General features: G+C 41.4%; 1 protein-coding gene across 2 annotated transcripts in view; it reads left to right on the forward strand.

The window, feature by feature from the left end:
- The window catches only part of EXOC4 (exocyst complex component 4), an 821125-nt gene that overhangs the window by 650341 nt on the left and 150488 nt on the right, over positions 1–20296 (forward strand). For both annotated transcript variants that reach the window (XM_003261356.1, XM_030825691.1), the window contains one exon: positions 437–573. In XM_003261356.1, the coding sequence (XP_003261404.1) occupies positions 437–573 (137 nt within the window). The remainder of the gene's footprint in view (positions 1–436; positions 574–20296) is intronic.

A 20296-nucleotide genomic window follows, 5' to 3' on the forward strand; every position in this document is an offset into this window, starting at 1 on the left:
TGTTAGTTGTTATTCTGAATAGATTGATGGTTTTGAAACTTTTAAAATAAATCATGGAAGGTTTTTTCTTTGTGCTGCCTGTCATAGGTCCCTAATCTCAAAAAGCCTTGGAGTGATAAATCAGGCTCCAACTGAATATGCATTTTCTGTCTTAAAAGCCAGAATTATCTTGTGAGTGTCAAGAATTCCATGATATCAACTTGAAAATCCCTATTCTGTGTCCTTCCAGAGAAAACACTTGCTCAGGTCTTGGGAAGACCAGCGCTGTGTAAGATACTTATTTGGTTGTTGTTTTAAGTTCATATTTCAAAATGTCACATTCTTTCAGGAAAGCTCAGGTACCGTAAATTATGACATACTTGGAGTTGTCCTTCCTTGTCCTACACGTTACTTGACTGCAGAAATCTCATATCCTCTCTTTGTTGTTCATTTCCAGAGCACAATCATTGTGGAGAAGACAGTGCAAGACCTCCTGAACCTGATGCATGACCTGAGTGCATATTCAGATCAATTCCTCAACATGGTGTGCGTGAAGCTCCAGGAGTACAAGGACACCTGCACTGCAGCTTACAGGTAGAGCTTCTGTTAGGGGCTAAGCAAAGTAATGTTTGAGCCTGATGGTGGTTCTGATTGGTGAAATTGCCTCAATAGCCTAATTTCCAAAAGGATCATCTCTGAGTTTGTCAAGAGATGAGAACATGCATCATGGAAATAGTCTCCTAGACCTTTGTATAGTCAGACCAACAGAGAGAATGAAAGTGATGAAGGGACACAGCCACCAGGATTGCCAATGAGTGGCTCAGATTGTGTCAGCCTTGATGTTCATGAAAACCTAGAATGATAAGACCATGTTCCTCAAGGAAATTCCAGATCTTGGTTAGTCTATCTTGCGGTTAAAAAGATCCTTAAAATAGAGCAATTTGAAACTCTCAATAATCTTTAATAGCGTTTCTTTTTAATTAAAAATATATTCTTCCTGATATTTAATTTGTAGCGTTCCTACTGTCAAAAAAGAACAGTTACCCCTGTTTTCAGCATCAGTAGCAATGAAAAACCATTGTTATGAACTTGAAAACCATCAGTTATCCCTCGATTTCCTTCCCTAGGTTCAAAAAAATCTCTCTGGGCTTGTGGAAAAGATCATAGCAATTCTCTAAGAAAGCTAATAATGGAAACAAATTATGGTCTGGTTCACAAGACATGAAACAATTAGGGAAGAAAAGAATGTATAAAAAATACTAAATTATATGTGATATATAATGAAGGATAGATAGCTAAAGTGCAGTACATAATCAGGTGCTACTTGTACAGTATAGACTGTGAGGGCAGAAGGAACAAAACACAAGAAAGAGAAAGGGTTGTAGTCGGGAATGGTTTTGCAGGTGAGGTATGTGCTAGACTGATGAAATTTACGGAGGTGGAGAGAATACATAAAGGCAGGGATGGAGGAAGCAATAAGACAGTTGCCCCCTATTTTATTTTATTTATTTATTTATTCATTTATTTTTTGAGAAGGAGTCTCGCTCTGTTGCCAGGCTGGAATGCAGTGGTGCAATCTCAGCTCACTGCAACCTCTGCCTCCCGGGTTCAAGCGATTCTCCTGCCTCATCTCCCTGAGTAGCTGGAACTACAGGTGCACGCCACCTTGTCTGGCTATTTTTGTATTTTTAGTAGAGATGGGGTTTCACCATGTTGGCCAGGCTGGTCTCGAATTCCTAACCTCATGATCCGCCCACCTCGGCCTCCCAAAGTGCTGGGATTACAGGTGTGAGCCACCACACCCGGCCCAGTTGCCCACTATTTAAAGGGGACAATGAGGAGGTAGTTTGACTGGAACAGAGTTCCTAGGAGAATCTAGTAGGAGATAATGTTGAATAGGAAGATTAAGACCAACTAAAAAGGGGTCATAAAAAAATAAGATTCTGAAAATATAGATGTTGGATAGCAGATAGGGAATCATTATAAGTGAGCAAGGAAGCAGTGTTTACGGAAGATTAATTTGGCAGAGGAATACAACATAGATTAATGCTTAACCTTCCTCATTCCAGCAACAAGAATTATCCACAGTTACATGGACAAATTAAACAACAACCATCTCATTGAGATGCAGTCCCAGTAACCTTTTATGTTCAATAATTATTTATCAAAACTTGTATTTAGGTTAAAATCATACATATAATTAACAATTATGTCAATTGGTTGTGTACTAAATAATATAATGGCAATTCAAACAAAAGAAAATTAAAATTTAGTCTTGCGGTAACAGAAAATTTAAAGTTTTTGGATTTTAATTTATACAGATAGTCTTTTGTAAAAAGCTACAATGGAATAATAAAATAATTTCAAGCATAAAAATATATTTCATTAGGATAAATTCCAGTGAGGAAATGAAATAGAAATAATAATTCAAAGAGAAAAAGGAAAAGCAAAAAATATCCAGCTGTTAAAGAAGAGCTTGTTCATATGTCTTTTAAATGTATAATGGAGGGTATCAAATCCCTATGGCATTGAGATTCCATTGGATACTTTTTTAAAATCTTTAATTGACAAATAATAATTATATAATGAGCACAATTGGATGTTCTGATATATGAATACATTATGAAATGATTACATTCAATCTGATTCACATATCCATTACCTCTCATACTTGTCTTTGTGCTGCAAACATTTAAAATCTACTCTCGGCATTTTGAAATATATATTACATTATTATTAATTATAGTCACCATGATGTTCAGTCAGTCTCAAAATGGCATTCCTTCTAACTGAAACTTTGTGTGGTTTGAGCAGCATCACCCCACCTCACCCCACACCCACCCCAATCCCCCAGCCCCCAGCCTCTGGCAACCGCTGTTCTACCCTCTACTTCTATAAGTTCAACTTTTTTAGAGTCCCCATATAAGTGAAATCATGCAGTATTTGTCTTTCTGTGCCTGGCCATTGGATACATTTAAAATAGTGATTTTTAACAGTGTCAATCTTTAGGATATGCCAAAATTTATATCTTTTGCATGCTAAAAAAAATTAAATGTCAACTTAAAAAGGGAAGGAGAATATAGTTTTTCAAAATTATTTTAAGGGATACACCAATAACAATTGTAAAAGCCAGTATTCTAGGTTAATTGCCTGAGATTGGAATTTCTGGGCCATGGAGTCTTGGATTTTCAGTTTTACAAAACCAGACTCCAAAGTGGTAGTACCAACGTCTCATCTACCAAAAGAGAATGGAATAAAATATTTTAACTATTAAAACTTAGGCCTGGTACAGTGGCTCACGCCTGTAATCCCAGCACTTTGGGAGGCCGAGGCGGGCAGATCACCTGAGGTCAAGAGTTTGAGACCAGCCTGGCCAGCATGGCAAAAGCCCATCTCTACCAAAAGTACAAAAATTAGCCAGGTGTGGTGGTGCACACCTATAATCCCAGCTATTTGGGAGGCTGAGGCAGGAGAATTGCTTGAACCTGGGAGGTGGAGGTTGCAGTGAGTCGAGATCGCACCCCTGCACTCTAGACTGGATGACAGAGTGAGACTCTGTCTCAAAAAATAAGAAATAAAAATAAAACTTAAATATTAAAAAGTTCAAAATTTTTTAAATAATTACATTTTAATAATATTACATTTTAAATTTATGTTTAACCTCCATTAAATTTAAAGCTTTTTTTTTAAGTAGGGCATGCCCTCTTTTTCTAGTAAGTTATCTGATTATGGGTACCCAATAACTTTCTCACAAATAATAATGTTGATAAATAGTAATTACAGTGGAGATGTTGCATAACCTGACCACAATAAGGTCAAGTTGTCTCTAGAATGTAAATCCCACTGATGGCCATTTATATTGTACTATTGATGTTGTTGTCTTGAAAGACATGTTTTAAGTTCTTGTAGCTTGGCACCATATTCATCATGAGTGATTTTTTTTCCCAATCATTTATGTTCCTGCCTCTCAAGCTGTCAAGTGGCTGAAAGCCACTGCATCTGCAAAGCAGACTGATCGCTGTTGAATAGTTTTCATCTGGAAGTTTTCTCTTAGTTTGAAGTGATACTCTCCTGTCCATTGGACATAGTTCTTTTCTCTGGTAACAAATCAGTTTAATCCTTTTATGAACGCCCTTCCAATATATGAAGATAGCTATCATAGTCCATTTAGTCTTGTTTTCCCTCCTTAAACTGAACATTCCCAGTTTCTGGTATGCCCTGATCTATGAACTATCCCAGTCATCTTTCTCCATTACCCATTAGCTTGACAGTGTCCATCTTAAAAAGGAGTGCCCCAGAGTATACCCAGTGTTCCAGATGTACTCTTTTTTTTTTTTTTTTTTTTTTTTTTTGAGACGGAGTCTGTTGCCCGAGCTGGAGTGCAGTGGCGCAATCTTGGCTCACTGCAGCCTCTGCCTCCCGGGTTCAAGTGATTCTCTTGCCTTAGCCTCCTGAGTAGCTGGGACTACAGGCACAAGCCACCATGCCCAACTCTCTATTTATTTATTTAGTAGAGATGGAGTTTCACCATGTTGGCCAGGCTGGTCTCGATCGAATTCCTGGCCTCAAGCGATTCTCCCACTGCCTCGGCCTCACCAAGTGTCCAGATGCACTCTGGGTGTTGAGCAGCACCATCACTTTCCTTGTTCAGGACCCAGTGCTGGACACAATGCTTCTTTGTGTGTCCTATCCTTGCATTTGTCAGGTATTTACTGAGCGGTTACCAAGATGCTGTGTGGGTGTGTGGGGATAAAGAAATTAATCAGTCAAGATTCTGCCTTTCATGTGCTCATATTCTTGGTGAAGAATAGAAAGGAAAATATGGGACAAAGAAATAGAAAGTGTATATCCACAGCATTAATTCATGACAGAAAATATGGCAAGATAGGTAAAAATGCCTTGCTGTGGGAGGAAGAAATTACAAAGGAGGACAGGGAAGGCTTAGTGAAGGATATGAACTAGGCTTTGTGAAGAATGTAGAGGAATTAGACAGAGGCTTGAAGAAGAGCACAAACAAGTGATAAATGTCTGGGATGTGGAAAGGAAGGCTTGGGTCAGACTGGAGGATCGCGAATGTCAGACTCAAGGAACTTTGCCTTTTTAAATTAGGTAGTGAGGAGCCACTGAATGGGTGTTAAGCATGGAGTGCCACATGGATACCTGTGCTTTAGGGAAATTTTTCTGAGTTTTGTGTAAGATGGATTTGAAAAGCAAGAGTATAGAGATAGAGGGGAGAGATACATTAAGTGCCTGAATTAGGGAACAGGGAAGGAAAATAGAGAGGAAGGAACAGATTAAGAGATGGTAAAGAGGTAAACTTGATAAGACTTGGCCACTGATTGGCTATAGAAGAAGAAATACTGATTGAAATTAGTATTATCTTTTCTATGCTATATTTGTGGTGATTTTTGTAAAACACAAATTCAGGATCTCACATTTACCCATTAAATTTAATGTTATTTATTTATTTAGAGAGATTCTCACTCTGTCGCCCAGGCTGGAGTGCAGTGGCACTATCTCAGCTCACTGCAGCCTCTGCCTCCCAGATTCACATGATTCTCCTGCCTCAGCCTCCTGAATAGCTGGGATTACAGGTGCCCACCAACACACCCGGCTAATTTTTGCAGTTTTAATAGAGACGGGGTTTCACCATGTTGGCCAGGCTGGTCTCAAACTCCTGACCTCAGGTGATCCACCCACCTCGGCTTCCCAAAGTCCTGGGATTACAGGCATGAGCCACCATGCCTGGCCAAATTTAATGTTATTTTTGAGTCACCATTTCAGCCTATTGAGATATTTTTGAATCTTCATTCTGTCATCAAAAAATCTTAGCTATTCCTGTAAGTTCCTTGTCTTCCTTGATTACATAAGCAATCTTTTTTTTATGCATGTCATTGAAAAAATGTCCAACAGCATAGGATTAAGTTGAGAATTTGGGAGCTATACCTCCTGACACTTCCTTGTATGTTGACATCTGTATATTACTTAGTGCCTCAGGAGTTTGTATGTTTTTCTAACTAGGAACCTGGGCTTTAGCTCAAGAGCAGGCCCTACAGCTTAAGTTTAAATGCCAGCTTTTCTACCTACCACTTATATGACCCTGAAAAGCTCCTCAGCCTCTCTGCCTTGATTTCCTCATCTGCAAAAAGGTAATAATAGTCCTTTCCTCAAAGGGTTATCTCAAAAAATGTCCATTTTTTATAACTGGTTTTAGCAAAGTGATATGCTTCCCCCAAAATGATTTGCTGCTATTTTGATAATGATAATAATGGTAATGACAGTGATTGCCTTTACCAGTTCCCATGACAGTATTCCACATATTTCATAATCTGCCCTATAAAAGATTGATCAGATTTCTTGCTGGTGTCTTCCCAGCCTGATTCTTTTAATACAGCCAACCCTTCTTCATGTCCACCCAAGATGGGCATGCAGGCCTGTTATGGACAATACTAGATATTTGTTCAAGAATCCTCCCATCCCTTTACTGTTAGGACCCACTTCTCCCAACTGAATCATTCCTTAAGAACTCTTCTTGGGCAGCTTTGAAATTACCTTTGGAAATAAGATCAAGATAACCAAGAGCCAAATTTACCACCACCCCCAGTCAGTTAGGAAAGGATCATGTGACCTATTCTTTGTGAGATCCTCCTAGCCTCTAGTGAGTACCACTTTCTAATTATTCATGAACTATGTTTTAATTGTCTGTTCAGAATTTTGCCTACAATTCCAAATTCACCCCATTTCTGTAATTTACATTGCTTTTCTTTTATGAACATCAGGGATTTGCTCCCAGGCATTTTTTCCTATGTGTCAGGATACCTTCAAAATGATCAGCAGTGGTTCTGTGATTCCATGCTTTGAATTATTTCGGCATCACAAGATCCTTCCCTAAATTTGTTAAACCTTTCAGGAATTTTTTGATCTCAATAACCATTAACAAACACAGTGGATCACTGCATCTTTAAAACAATTCATTCACTTGGTTTCTAGAATTCCATTTATTCAACAAATGTTTATTGACTGCTTGTACAAGAGTTTGTAGATACAGCAGTGAACTAAACAGATTAAATATCTGCTTTCATGGGGTTTATGTTCTGTTGTGGATGGGAGAGGGGAGATAGACAATAAATGAATGTAATACATAAACATAAAGAATTTTAGGGCCGGGCGCAGTGGCTCACACCTGTAATTCCAGCACTTTTGGAGGCCGAGGCGGGCGGATCATGAGGCCAAGAAATTGAGACCATCCTGGCCAACATGGTGAAACCCCGTCTCTACTAAAAATGCAAAAAAATTAGCCGGGTGTAGTGGCGGGTGCCTGTAGTTCCAACTACTCAGGAGGCTGAGGCAGGAGAATCGCTTGAACGCGGGAGGCAGAGGTTGCAGTGAGCCAAGATTGCGTCACTGCACTCCAGCCTGGCGACAGAATGAGACTGTGTCTCAAAAAACAAAACAAAACAAAAAAAGAATTTTCGAAGATAGTAAGTACTGTGGAGAAAAGAAATGGAGTAAAGTAGATAGACTCAGGAGTGTGAGAGGAGCAGTTGTAGTTTTAAATAGGATGCCGCAGGGAGGCTCTGTTGAGTTGAGCTTAGAGGAAAGGCTCCAGGGAGTTGAAAGAGTTTGACCAGCCACCTGGGAAGAGTGTGCTGGCGTAGGGCAAAGGCCAGGAGGCAGGACTCTTCGGGACACTTTTAAGGAACAGCACGGAGGCCAGCATGGTTGGAGTAAAGTGAGCGAGAGGAGGAAGGGTATTGAAGGATCACCAAGAGGGAATAGAGGTCCTAGCAGGCCACTCTAGGGGTGCTGAGTACTACTCTGAGTAAAATGGGAAGCCATTACAAGGATTGTGCGTAGAAGCAGCATGATCTTACATATATTTTAAATTTTAAGTATTGACAATAGGCTTTAGGGAGAAAAGGATGGAAGCAGTGAGACCACCTAAAGGCCAGAGTGGTAACCCAGGTGAGAAATGAAGACTCTTCGCACTGTTGGTAGCAGCAGAGATGGAGGGAACTGGGTGAACTCTGAATGTATTTGAAGGACCAGCCAGCTGAATTCCCTGCCAGATTGAAGGTAGGGTGTGAGAGAAAGAAAGGTGTCAAAAATAACTCTCGGGATTTTATATTTGAGCAGTGAAAAGATGGATGGAGTTGCCAGCTATTGTGACGGAGGATGCTGCAGGTCTAGGCAAGCAGATCAGGGCTTAAATTTGGAGTGTCTCTTAGCCATGTGGGGGAGGGAGTTGGACACACGCATCAAAACAAGAGAGGTCTGGCCTGGAGATAGATATTTGGCAGCCGTCAACATATAAATAGTATAGCTAAATAGAATTTAAAATTATGGGACTAGATGAAATCTTCACAGGAGGGAGTATACTCATGGCAAAGAAGAGGACCGTGGACTTGATGAAGTTTGCAAGATGACGAGAAACCATCAAAGGACATTGACAAGCAGCAGCCAGTGAAGGAGGAGGAAAATCTAGAAAATGTAGTGTTGTAGTGTTGCCAGCATTAGAACTCAGCACGGACTGAGTGATAAATGTAAATGTTTTTGTGGAGTAGTAGGGATGAAAACTGGACTGGCATGGCCTTAAAAAAGAGACTGGGAGTAGAGGAAGGGTAAATAGAGGCAAAACTTTTACACTGAGTTTTGCGGCAAAGGCGAACAGAGAAATGGCATAGTGGCTGGAGAAATGAGGTCACAGGAAGGTTTTTTTGTTTTATGTGTTTCTTAAATAGAAGAAATAAGTACATATTTGTATTTGAAGAAAAGGACTTGGGAAGAAGGGAAATTTGGTGATGTAAGAGAGAAAGGGGAAAATCCCTGAAATTATGTTTTTGGCCAGGGAAGTAGCGGTGGAGGAGGGGTGCACAACTGGAGTGATTGGTTTAGGCAGGAACATGGATAGTTTTGCCCGCGCTGTCTGTCCATTCTATAGGAATTGTGTTGTTTCTCTGTCATTCATATTTTACTGCTTTATCCAAACAGCAAAACTCTATCTCCCTTGGACTACTACTTCTGGAACATGGCCATTGCGCTGGTTTTTGACATATTCTGGTCATCAGGAGCATTTTGATTCCTTCCCGTAAGAAACTCTACTGCTGTGGCACCTCTCCTAGCCACAGTCTCTGAAATGGTGTCCACCTGTTGGTGCCCACTGTCACATCTCAGGGGATTATCTGGGAGGGATCTACCATAGTTGCTGAATGATGGACCTAGGTTAAATTTTTCTCAGGATTGGGAAAAGTATTCTGTGAGGCTTTGAAAGGGAATAAATAGAAAATCATCTTTCTGGTTGTTATACAACAATGCACACTCAAAGGCACAACACATGCCCCCACGGTGCTGTTGCTGCTGGTTAATCAGCGTATTGAGATTTCTAGAGAAAGTGTTTTCTTATTGTATGACTCTGAAGATGCAAAGTGTCCTTACTTCCTCTCTTCCCATTTATTGCCCTCCCCCAGATTGGCACCTGCTGAGGAGTAATTAGGGCAGTCCTAATTTGGACGGCCAAATCCTGATTACAGTGAGGGGAAAAACAGGAAATGTTCTAGTTTTGCTGCCAGCAAATGACTGACTTAAATAGAAATCCATATACAATTCAAATGATCCAAAATGGTATAACACTGGGGAAGGAGGAAGGGAGCAGGAAGACATTGCAATCTGATTTTCTCCCATGTGATCCTCAGCAGATCTCCTTCAGAGAAATCATCAAATCTAGAAGCTCACAATGCCCTCTGCTGAGGGTTGGCTTGTTTTCCAAGCTTCCCATGAAAACCCGGGCAGCTCCTGGGAGCTTAGAGATCTGAGGAAAGGTGAAAAACAGATCACCTTTCCATGAGTACCTCACTCTAGAGACAGACTGTGCCTTAGGTAATGTCAGGTTACATGCTTTGGATAAAGAGGAGTTTCCTAAAAAGGGAAATGAGGGCTAGAAGTCTTTTCCCTAATTATCCACACCCCTTGGGGCTTAAAGGGAAACTCAGCTGTGAATTCTGCACTGCTCCACATTAGGAATCAGGCACTTGACCCATGAGTCGCCGACTTCCAAGCAGAGTGCTTCCCTCCCCTTGCCTGTCCTCTGTCCTGAGATCCAACCAGCAGCTCATGTGTCCCAAAATAATAATTTAAAGATTGGAAATCACAGTTTTTGGAAGTTTCTCTCTGTTCCAATTTAGCATCAGTTCATTAATCAATTTTTTTCCTTGGAGGTGGGGGATAAGGGGGCTCTCTGCCTTGTGTTGGGCCTGGCAGAGAATACAAATAAAACCTCTTCCCTAGTGTTAGAGGCTCAGTTGGTTTGAGTTGATTTAAGACACAAGCATGTTACTTTTAGCACACCCCTTTCACAACTTCAGAGAGGAGCTAGAACTCATGTTGGACATGAAGAAAGAGTGAGAGGAGGAGAAGCCTGCACTCGCGGAGGCAGACATCAGAGCTGGCACTGGGCTAGGCAGCTTGTTGACCCTTGGTTTGCTCATTGAGGAAATTTCTGCCAGACTGAACAGGACGAGCAAGCAGTGGAGCAGCATGGATGACCATGGTGCATGGGAGAAAGGTTGAGAAATCACAGTGATTAGAGTGGACAGTGTAGTTGGGTAGAAATGGGAAGGAAAGGGGAAATTTCCTGTATTAGGTAAAAGAGTGCTATCATAGGTCTTGGTAAGAAGGAGGACATGATCAAAGTGGTGTTTTATGATCTCACTGACTCCACTGTGCTAAATAGCAGAGACTAGACACTAGGGGCTCTGGTGGCTTCTGAAGCCCTTCAGGTTTCCTGTGTGGCCAGAGGCCAGGGTCCTATAGGAATGAGACTCCTTGAGCTGGCCTTGGAGCTTTTGCCAACCTAACTTAACTTTGAACCTCAGAGTGAGAGACAGGACTAGCTGGATTTCTTGTCCGACTAAGAATCCCTAAGCCTTGCTGGGAAGGTGACCGCATCCACCTTTAAACACGGGGCTTGCATCTTAGCTCACATCCGACCAATCAGGTAGTAAAGAGAGCACACTAAAATGCTAATTAGGCAAAAACAGGAGGTAAAGAAATAGCCAATCATCTATCGCCTGAGAGCACAGCAGGAGGGACAATGATCAGGATATAAACCCAGGCATTCGAGCCGGCAGCGGCTACCCTCTTTGGGTCCCCTCCCTTTGTATGGGAGCTCTGTTTTCACTCTATTAAATCTTGGAACTGCACTCTTCTGCTCTGTGTTTGTTACGGCTGGAACTGAGCTTTCGCTTGCCGTCCACTGCTGCTGTTTGCCACCATTGCAGACCCGCCGCTGACTTCCACCCCTCTGGATCCGGCAGGGTGTCTGCTGTGCTCCTGATCCACCAAGGCGCCCATTGCCGCCCCCGATGGGGCTAAAGGCTTGCCATTGTTCCTGCACGGCTAAGTGTCCGGGTTCGTCCTAATCGAGCTGAATACTAGTCACTGGGTTCCACGGTTCTCTTCTGTGACCCACGACTTCTAATAGAGCTATAACACAACTATAACACTCACCGCACGGCCCAAGATTCTATTCCTTGGAATCTGTGAGGCCAAGAACCCCAGGTCAGAGAACACGAGGCTTGCCACCACCTTGGAAGCGGCCAGCCACCATCTTGGGAGCTCTGGGAGCAAGGACCCCCTGGTAATAAGAACAGCCAAGGGCGCATACCAGGGAAACTCTCTGCAAGCTCCAGCTTGTGATCTGTCTCTTGAAACTATGTTGTCTCCTAACACTGATATATATTCATTTCTATTAAACATTAAATAAGGGCCGGGCGTGGTGGCTCAGGCTTGTAATCCCAGCACTTTGGGAGGCCGAGGCGGGTGGATCACGAGTTCAGGAGATCGAGACCACGGTGAAACCCCGTCTCTACTAAAAATACAAAAAAATTAGCCGGGCGTGGTGGCGGGCGCCTGTAGTCCCAGCTACTCGGAGAGGCTGAGGCAGGAGAATGGCGTGAACCCGGGAGGCGGAGCTTGCAGTGAGCCGAGATTGCGCCACTGCACTCCAGCCTGGGCGACAGAGCAAGACTCCGTCTCCAAAATAAATAAATAAATAAATAAGTACAAAAAACATTATAAAATATACACAATATCTGTTTCATAGAGGGCATTCAGCAAGTGAGCTTTTATTGTGTGCTCCTATAATTTATTATGCATAACTTTGTGCTGGTATTTATTCTATTGTATTGTAATTTAGACTTTGAAAATATATTATTTCATTAGTTATTGGTTTAGCTGTCTTTCTTTAAAAAAAAAAATTGTTTTTCAATTGTAGCTTCACATCAAGGTTATTTGGGGAAACTTCAAAACACACATCCTGGGTTTTCCATACTAGATCCACTGAGAGTTGGGCCTGGGCAAGTTTAGTTTAAAAATATCCTCAAAGTGATTCTCATGTGTTACTGGTTAGAAATCACTGGTCTGGCCAGGCACGGTGGCTCACACCTGTAATCTCAGCACTTTGGGTGGCCGAGGTGGGTGGATCACCTGAGGTCAGGAGTTCAAGACCAGCCTGGCCAACGTGGTAAAACCCCGTCTCTACTAAATATACAAAAATTAGCTGGGCATGGTGGCAGGTGCCTATAATCCCATCTAGTCAGGAGGCTGAGGCAGGAGAATCGCTTGAACCTGGGAGGCAGAGGTTGCAGGGAGGACTCAGTCTGGAAAGAAAGAGAGAGAGAGAAGAAGGAGGAGGAGGAAGAGGAGGAGGAGGAGAAGGAGAGAGAAAGAAGGAAGGGAAGGAGGGAGGGAGGGAGGGAGAAATCACTACTCTGAACTCTTAGCTTCCAGAAGTTATGATGTCATTTTCCACACACCTGTCTGCAGTGTCTTGCGTGGTGTCTCTGTATAGGCCTTGCACTCTTATTTTTTGATCAAGTGAATCCCTTCACTCATCCTTTCCAGTGCATATCAGTTGCCCTTCTGGCCAAATACAGATGCTGCCCACCTAACCAGTTGTCCTACAAATTCTGTAGCAAGCAGCCAGTCCTCATTTCTCTGACCCAGCTCACTCTACCATAATCAGATAGGAGTCTGTTGCAGTGACTTACAAGTTACCTTGACACAAAGTAACAAGGACCTAGACTGGAAAGAAAATAAATACTCAGTAAAGTATTAATACATAGTCTCTGTGCAAGGGACTTTATAGTCATAGCTCATCTAGTCAGTCACAACAATTCTGTTAAATTAGATTCTCTCTGCCTTTCAGATGAGCAAACAGAGGTTCAGAAAAGTTAATAACGTGGCAAAGGCCACAGAGCATAAAGTGGTAGTGCACGTGTGAAAAGCACTAGCTCTATCTCAGTCTTCAGCCCAAAGGAGAGGCAATGGAATTAAACAGGAAATAAACCTGAAAAATGCTTCACATGCTTTAGAGAGACAGTGTAATAACTAGGAAAATAGACTGCAGAACAGCGGGTCTGGGTTCATTTCAGGTTCTACCTTGCTAGTTGGCTGACCACCATCAAGTTCCCAGCCTTCTGTGCCTCTGTATTTCACCTATCAAATGGAAGTAATAATAGTACCTACCACACAGGGTGGTTGTGAGGATTAAAAGTTAATATATGCCAAATGCTCAGAAGAATGCATAGCTCATGGAAAAGGCTAAATTGTCAGCCAATACAATTATTTATTGTTGCGGCAATTGGTGTTTTGTATTATTGACTTTTAAATTAATTCATTGACGATATTATTGATATTCAATAATAAGACAGTACAAGAAAGTTTTTTAAATTTTTTTATTATCATACTTTAAGTTCTGGGCTACATGTTCAGAGCATGCAAGTTTGTTACATCGGTATACACGTGCCGTGGTGGTTTGCTGCACCCATCATCCTGTCATCTACATTAGGTATTTCTCCTAATGCTATCCCTCCCCTAGCCCCCCAGCCCCCGACAGGCCGCGGTGTGTGATGTTCCCCTCCATGTGTCCATGTGTTCTCATTGTTCAACTCCCACTTATGAGTGAGAACATGCGGTGTGTGGTTCAGAAAGATATTTTTATGTCGTTTGTTATTTTCCTGGTGTTTTGTGCTTCAGTTATATCATTCATTCCTTCAATCTGTTACTCATTCGAAAATCATGTATTAAGCACTTCTAGGAGCCAGTGTTACTCTAGGGCTAAAGGTGAAGAAGTGAATTGACTAGGTAAAGTCCTTGCTTTCATGGATGTTACACCTTAATGGAGGTAGCTAGATAATAGTCAAGTGGAAATAAATAATAAATTTCTCATTAATAAGGATGATGTGATTGAAAAAGAACAGGTTCAAGTGAGGAGAGTAGGTTCAGGGAAGATATCGCAGAGGATGTGGTGTTTGAGCTCAGTTCTGAAGGATGAGAAGGAGCCACGTGGAAATGTGGGAAAGAGCACTCCAGGTGGAGAAAAGAGCAAGTCCGAAGATGGGAACTAGCTTGAATTCGGGTTATTAGTGAGCAAAGAGAATGAATACTGAGTGACATTAGACAGGTAGAGGGGTCGGATCATTTGGGTCATTTCTGGCTGCACATGGGAATCACATGGGAGCTTAAAACATATCCAGACTGAGCCCCACTTCAGACTGTGACATTGATGTATTTTTAAAATGCTTCCCAGGTGTTTTCATGTGCAGTCAGGATTGAGAACCACTGATAAAGGATCTTGAGGCTAGAGAATTTGAATTTTATTCTCAGTTCAATGGAAAGACATGCAAGGTTTAAATAGGGAATCATCTGATCTGAGATCTGCTTATAAAGATCTTAATTATATTCAAACATAGACTATATTTAAATTTGCTTTATTATAAGAAAAATCTGAACATTGACAGTTGAGACAGATTTTTTTTTTTTTTTTTTTTGAGGAGTTTTGCTCTTGTTGCCCAGGCTGGAATGCAATAGTGTGACCTTGGCTCTCTGCAACTCTGCCTCCCAGATTCAAGCAATTCTGCTGCCTCAGCCTCCCAAGTAACTGGGATCACAGGCATGTGCCACCACACTCAGCTGATTTTGTATTTTTAGTAGAGACAAGGTTTCACCACGTTGGCCAGGCTGGTCTCAAACTCCTGACCTCAGGTGATCCACCCATCTCGGCCTCCCAAAGTGCTGCAATTACAGGCGTGAACCACTGCACCCAGCTGAGACAGATTTTATATGAATTCTTTGTCCACTACCTGTGTTACAGTATAATTTTTTTCTTCTTGATCTTTTAAGTATCAAACAGTTATGATCCTTCATATGAGAACTCGTCTATTTAAAGGTTGTTAGTAAATTATCCCCAAGAGTTACCTTCTGTAAACTGTCATTCCAAAGCCTTTTTCCCTTGGTCCTCTTGGATGGTTTCTGTTTTCCATGGGCCTTCTCCAGAGTTATGAGAAGTTGTCATTCTCAGGTAGACATATACACTATCATAAAGCTCTCTGACCAGCATTAAGTATGGTGTCAAAGATGTTCTGATGTTTCTTTCCTCTTTTCCTATGTATCTTGCTCCATCTTAACTGACTTTTTGGTTTTGGTTTTGTGTTTGTTTTGTTTTATTTGGCAGCATAATACTATTATCTTTGCATCCCTAATTGTCGTTATCACTTGCGTTGCTGGACATTTCACTGCGGTTTCGTCTGCTGCAGGTCCAGTCATTCACAGTCTAAATTGGACGACAGCACTTTAATTTGGACCAGCCTTGTCCAAGGTTCATTTGTTGAGCTTGGCTCCTAGTTTTTGAAGTATCTTGAAAGATTCAGTCTGGGAAAGTAAACATCATGCCCTGGCTGTCACCAAACAGTTGAATCCAATTAGCCCCACCTGCCCCTGGTTGTTTACTTAATGGAAGACTCAGCACCCCAGCTGTGTCCAGGGACCATGCACACTCGCACTTCCCAACTGTTCCAGAGAGGAAGCGGTACACATCAGAGCCAGGCGACACCAGCAGATGTTTTCTGAATGAAATTCACTCAGTCATATCTCGAGGGTGGACCTTTCTCTTGGCAGCCTCATCACCTGTACCAAAAGGTACACCTATTTTCCTCTTCCTCTTGGGAACAGATACAAATACTTACACAGATGGCTGTGTCTGTGGCCCATTGAGCTGTGAATTAATGAGTACATTATGGTTCTGGTAGGGGTGATTAACCTTGCTTCTCCTATGGAATAATTGTTGGAGATGTAGCTCTCCTTTTTTGAGGCTATTTGGATATGTCCTGGAATTCTGTAACCCACATGATCTGGTTTATCAGAAAATCAAAAACAAATAAATGCAATTAGTCAGGGTGGACTTGCCACTTGAGTAAAAAATTTTCTTTAGGGTAATTGTTTATTGCTGATCAATGCCAGTATTTCAAATTAGAATATTTGGGATTACTTTTGGGATTGATGTTCATTCCAATATGTACTAACATATTTATTGTTGAGGGCAGTATGTTAGTAGCATTTTCATTCATTTGGATGACTGTTTTTTAATAAAATGGGATCGATGCATATTAGAGATAATATAATCTTGAATAACTGAATTAATCCAGTCCTTTAAAAATATGTAAGTAAATAATGTGGGTACCTTTAATGTCATCCAACCTAACCTAATTTTTTTATTTCAGTTAATGCTAAAATGGAAAATTCTAGCCCTTCCAAATGTACGATATACCATCTCACACCTACAGATCCAACTATTTCCTGAACCTGAGGGCAGATATGGGCTAGCATGGATGGGCTCAAAGACGTAGATGCTGACAAAATGAGTTGGGCTTGGGCTTCTCACTCTGAGGAACAGAATTTGACCTATAGTGTGGGTCTAAGAGGAATTGAGCCACACAGCCAAGATTCTTTCTAGATATGAATGGTGAAATTGAAATTTTATATAATTTCCACGTCACAAAATATTGTTCTTTTAGTTTTTTAAAAACCATTTTAAAATGTCAACACCATTGTTAGCTTACAGGACATACAAAGACAACTGATGGGTAGGTTTGGCCCACAGGTCATGGTTTGCCCACCCCATTGCATCAGACAGAGTGCTAATTGGGAAGTTATGGATAAGTGTAAAAGGAGGAGTTTTGTTTGTTTTGTTTCCAGAGGGAGAGATCATTGTAGGCTGACATAGTCAACAAATTCTTCACAGAGAAAGTGAGTTTTTGAGGAGACTTTCCAATAATAGGCCACCTAGGAATAAGTAGCGTAGAAGGGAAAGGCTTGTCAATAATCTGTCTTTGGTTCATCTGTTTTATGAGTCAGGACTATTTTATGTTGGGGTTTTTCAAAGAGGGACACACCTGTATTCATTATCCTGATTTGTATTGAATCCAGAGAGGCATGGTGAAGGGCATGGCACAGAGTGATCTTTGATTTGGTTAAATACCAAATGACATGACAGCTCATTGAAGTTGTTTAGAGCAGAGAAGAAAACGGAAACCATTAGGATACTTTTAGTGTAATAGGTTATCTCAACTTTTGAAATTGAAGAGGGCTTCTTTTTATCTCTACTTCAGTTCTTAAATGCCTTCCAAATACCAGGTATTGTGCTAGGCACTAGGGACACAAAAACTAAGAAGAAATCAACTCTGCCCTCACAGAACTCATCATCCAGTATGGGATTCCAGCTTGCAAAAAAGTGTAGTAGGACCACTTTAAATAGAGGTTGGCAAACGCAGAGGTTGTGGCCCTTGAGTGCACATTTAAATCACATGGGAAACTCCAAAAATTTCTGTTGCTTGGTTCCCACATCCCAGAGATTGTGATTTACTTGGTCTTGGGTATGGCTTGGGCATCTGATTTTTAAAATAGCTTCCCCAAGTGATTCTAATGTTTAGTCAAGGTTGAAAACTTCTGGTATAGGGGTGATGAGGCACAAAAAAAGAGAACTCAAATGTACCAAGGGAGGAGCTGGGGCAGTGCTGACAAGTAGAGGCAAACAAGGAGGATGAGAAAAAGGCTTTCTAGGCCGAGATGACACACAGAAGCAGGAAATAATAGATCCCATTTGGAAAACTTTGGAATACTCATTATGGGTAGTGTGTTCAACCAGCATGGGCAAGGGATTGGCTAGGAATAGTGAACAGACACAAAGGAGAAAAGGAATAGCAGGAGTTGAAGCTGAAAAGATAGATGTTCATGCCTTGCTAAGTCTAGCCTTGGTCTTACCTGGAATTAGAAGTCACTGAAGACTTGTAGGAAGGGTTATAACATGATTGGATTTGTAGTTTAGAAAAATGACTCTTCTGACTGATGTGGTGAGTTGAACTGATGGTCTTGTAGCTGCAGGCGAGAAGCCCAGTTACAAGGTTATTGCCAAGTCCAGGTGAAAAAAGATGAGGGTTTAAATATAGGTTAATAGCAGTGAACCTGGACAGGAAATGACAGATTTATTAAGATATTAAGGAGGTGGAATTGGCAGGATGTGGTGACTGGGTAATTAGGATGACTCTGCATTCCTGACTTGAATAACAAGATGGCTTGAAGAGGGAACATTAGATGCTCAGTGGTAGAGAGGGAGAGAGGGAGAAGTAGTTAGTAAATTGAGTTCCTCTTGACTCATTTTAACTTGAAATGCAGATGGAACTTTCAAGTAGAGTTCTACAGTAAGCATTTGGATATGCAGACTGGAAACTTAGAAGAGAGGGCTGCCCTAGAGATAATAATTTCAGAGTCATCAGAATATAGGTGGTTCAAGTTGGGCAAGAAGGTGAGACTGTCCGGCCAGGTGCGGTGGCTCACGCCTGTAATCCCAGCACTTTGGGAGGCCGAGGTGGGCGGATCACAAGGTCAGGAGATCGAGACCATCCTGGCTAACACGGTAAACACCGTCTCTACTAAAAATACAAAAAATTGGCTGGGCGAGGTGGTGGGTGCCTGTAGTCCCAGCTATGCGGGAGGCTGAGACAGGAGAATGGCGTGAACCCCCGTGGGGCGGAGCCTGCAGTGAGCCAAGATCGCGCCACTGCACTCCAGCCTGGGCGACAGCGAGACTCCGTCTCAAAAAAAAAAAAAAAAAAGAGACTGCCCAAGTCAGCGATGCAGAATTCTGTGGAACACAGCATTTAAAGTACAGATGGAGAAAAAGAGCCATCAGTTTGGCTAAGAAAGGTTAGGATGGTAGGTAAAGAACGTGATGTGGAAAGCAAAAGAGTAGTATTTCAAGAAGAGAGTAATCAAAAGTGTTGGATGCTTTAGAATAGTCAAAGAGTGCGAAGAAATAAAATAAAAAGTGCTCTTGGGTTGGTGGAGCAATTTCAGTGGAGTAATGGTTCTAGAACCCTGATTGCAGTTGATTTAAGACTGGATTTTGATTTCCTGTCAAAAGTTTGGTGTGAATAGATTTAAAAAGCCCTTTTCTTGTTTCTAACTTGTAGAAATTCTGGATAAAAAAATTATAACTTTAAAAGTATTTTAAATAATGTAACCAAACTCAAAAGGATGAAGAGAATTCTCCAGATGCCATGAATGAAAGAGGAATTAAAAGCCAGAAACAGACAAATATGGAAGATGAGTGGGCTACAGAGGTTTCAGGACCACATGTAGAGGTCAAATAGAGGCTAGCATCTTGACATCTTCCAGGCAGGGAGGGAGCTTTATCTGTGCAGAAGTTATGCAAAGAACTGTTTCATTCATATTTCTTAGTTCATTCATGAATGGAACCAAGAAAACTTGAGACTTAAGAAGGAGCTACCCAACCTGGAGTAGAAAAGTAGCCCCTAAAAGAAATCAGAATCCCACACCTCATGTGATACGTGCAAGTAAGAACCTCAGTTCGTACTACCTGCATAGGGAGAAAAAGCCTTAAGCCAAAAATCAAAAATAAAAAAAAGGAAAAAAAAAATAAAAACCTATTTGGAACCAGTGAAACTCATAGAACCCAGAAGAGGCAAATACAGACTACGTAACAGTGATGTCTTGAAAATTCTAGGCAAATGCAAGATTCCTACAGAGGATAAGTCCCATTGAAGTAGAGCTTCCAGAACAAAGTAGCAGACCACATGAGGAAATGCACCATCATGAGAAAAGAAGGCAAATGCAACAAACAGGACACTTGACATCTACAAGAACTACCAAAGAATATAAAGCCACTTCGTAAAAGGAACTTAAAAATTGTTGATTTCTAAAACATTCAAGGAGATAAAGAAAAGAACAGATTCCATGATACAAGAGCAGGACAGTTTGGGAGGGAAAAGCCAGTAGATCTGTAAAAGAGGCAAATAGAAAATCTAGAAATGAAAAATATAGTAACTGAAAATTTTTCAAAAAGCAGTAGATGGGTTAAATCATAAAGTAGACCTTGGAGAGAGATTTCGTGAATGAGAGGTGAGACAGTGAAGTCAATTAGTGCAGGCTGCTCCTTTGATGATTGCCTTTGAAGGAGAGGGAG

The sequence above is a fragment of the Nomascus leucogenys genome, chromosome 13 (genome assembly GCF_006542625.1).
Source record: "Nomascus leucogenys isolate Asia chromosome 13, Asia_NLE_v1, whole genome shotgun sequence".
NCBI lineage: Eukaryota > Metazoa > Chordata > Mammalia > Primates > Hylobatidae > Nomascus > Nomascus leucogenys.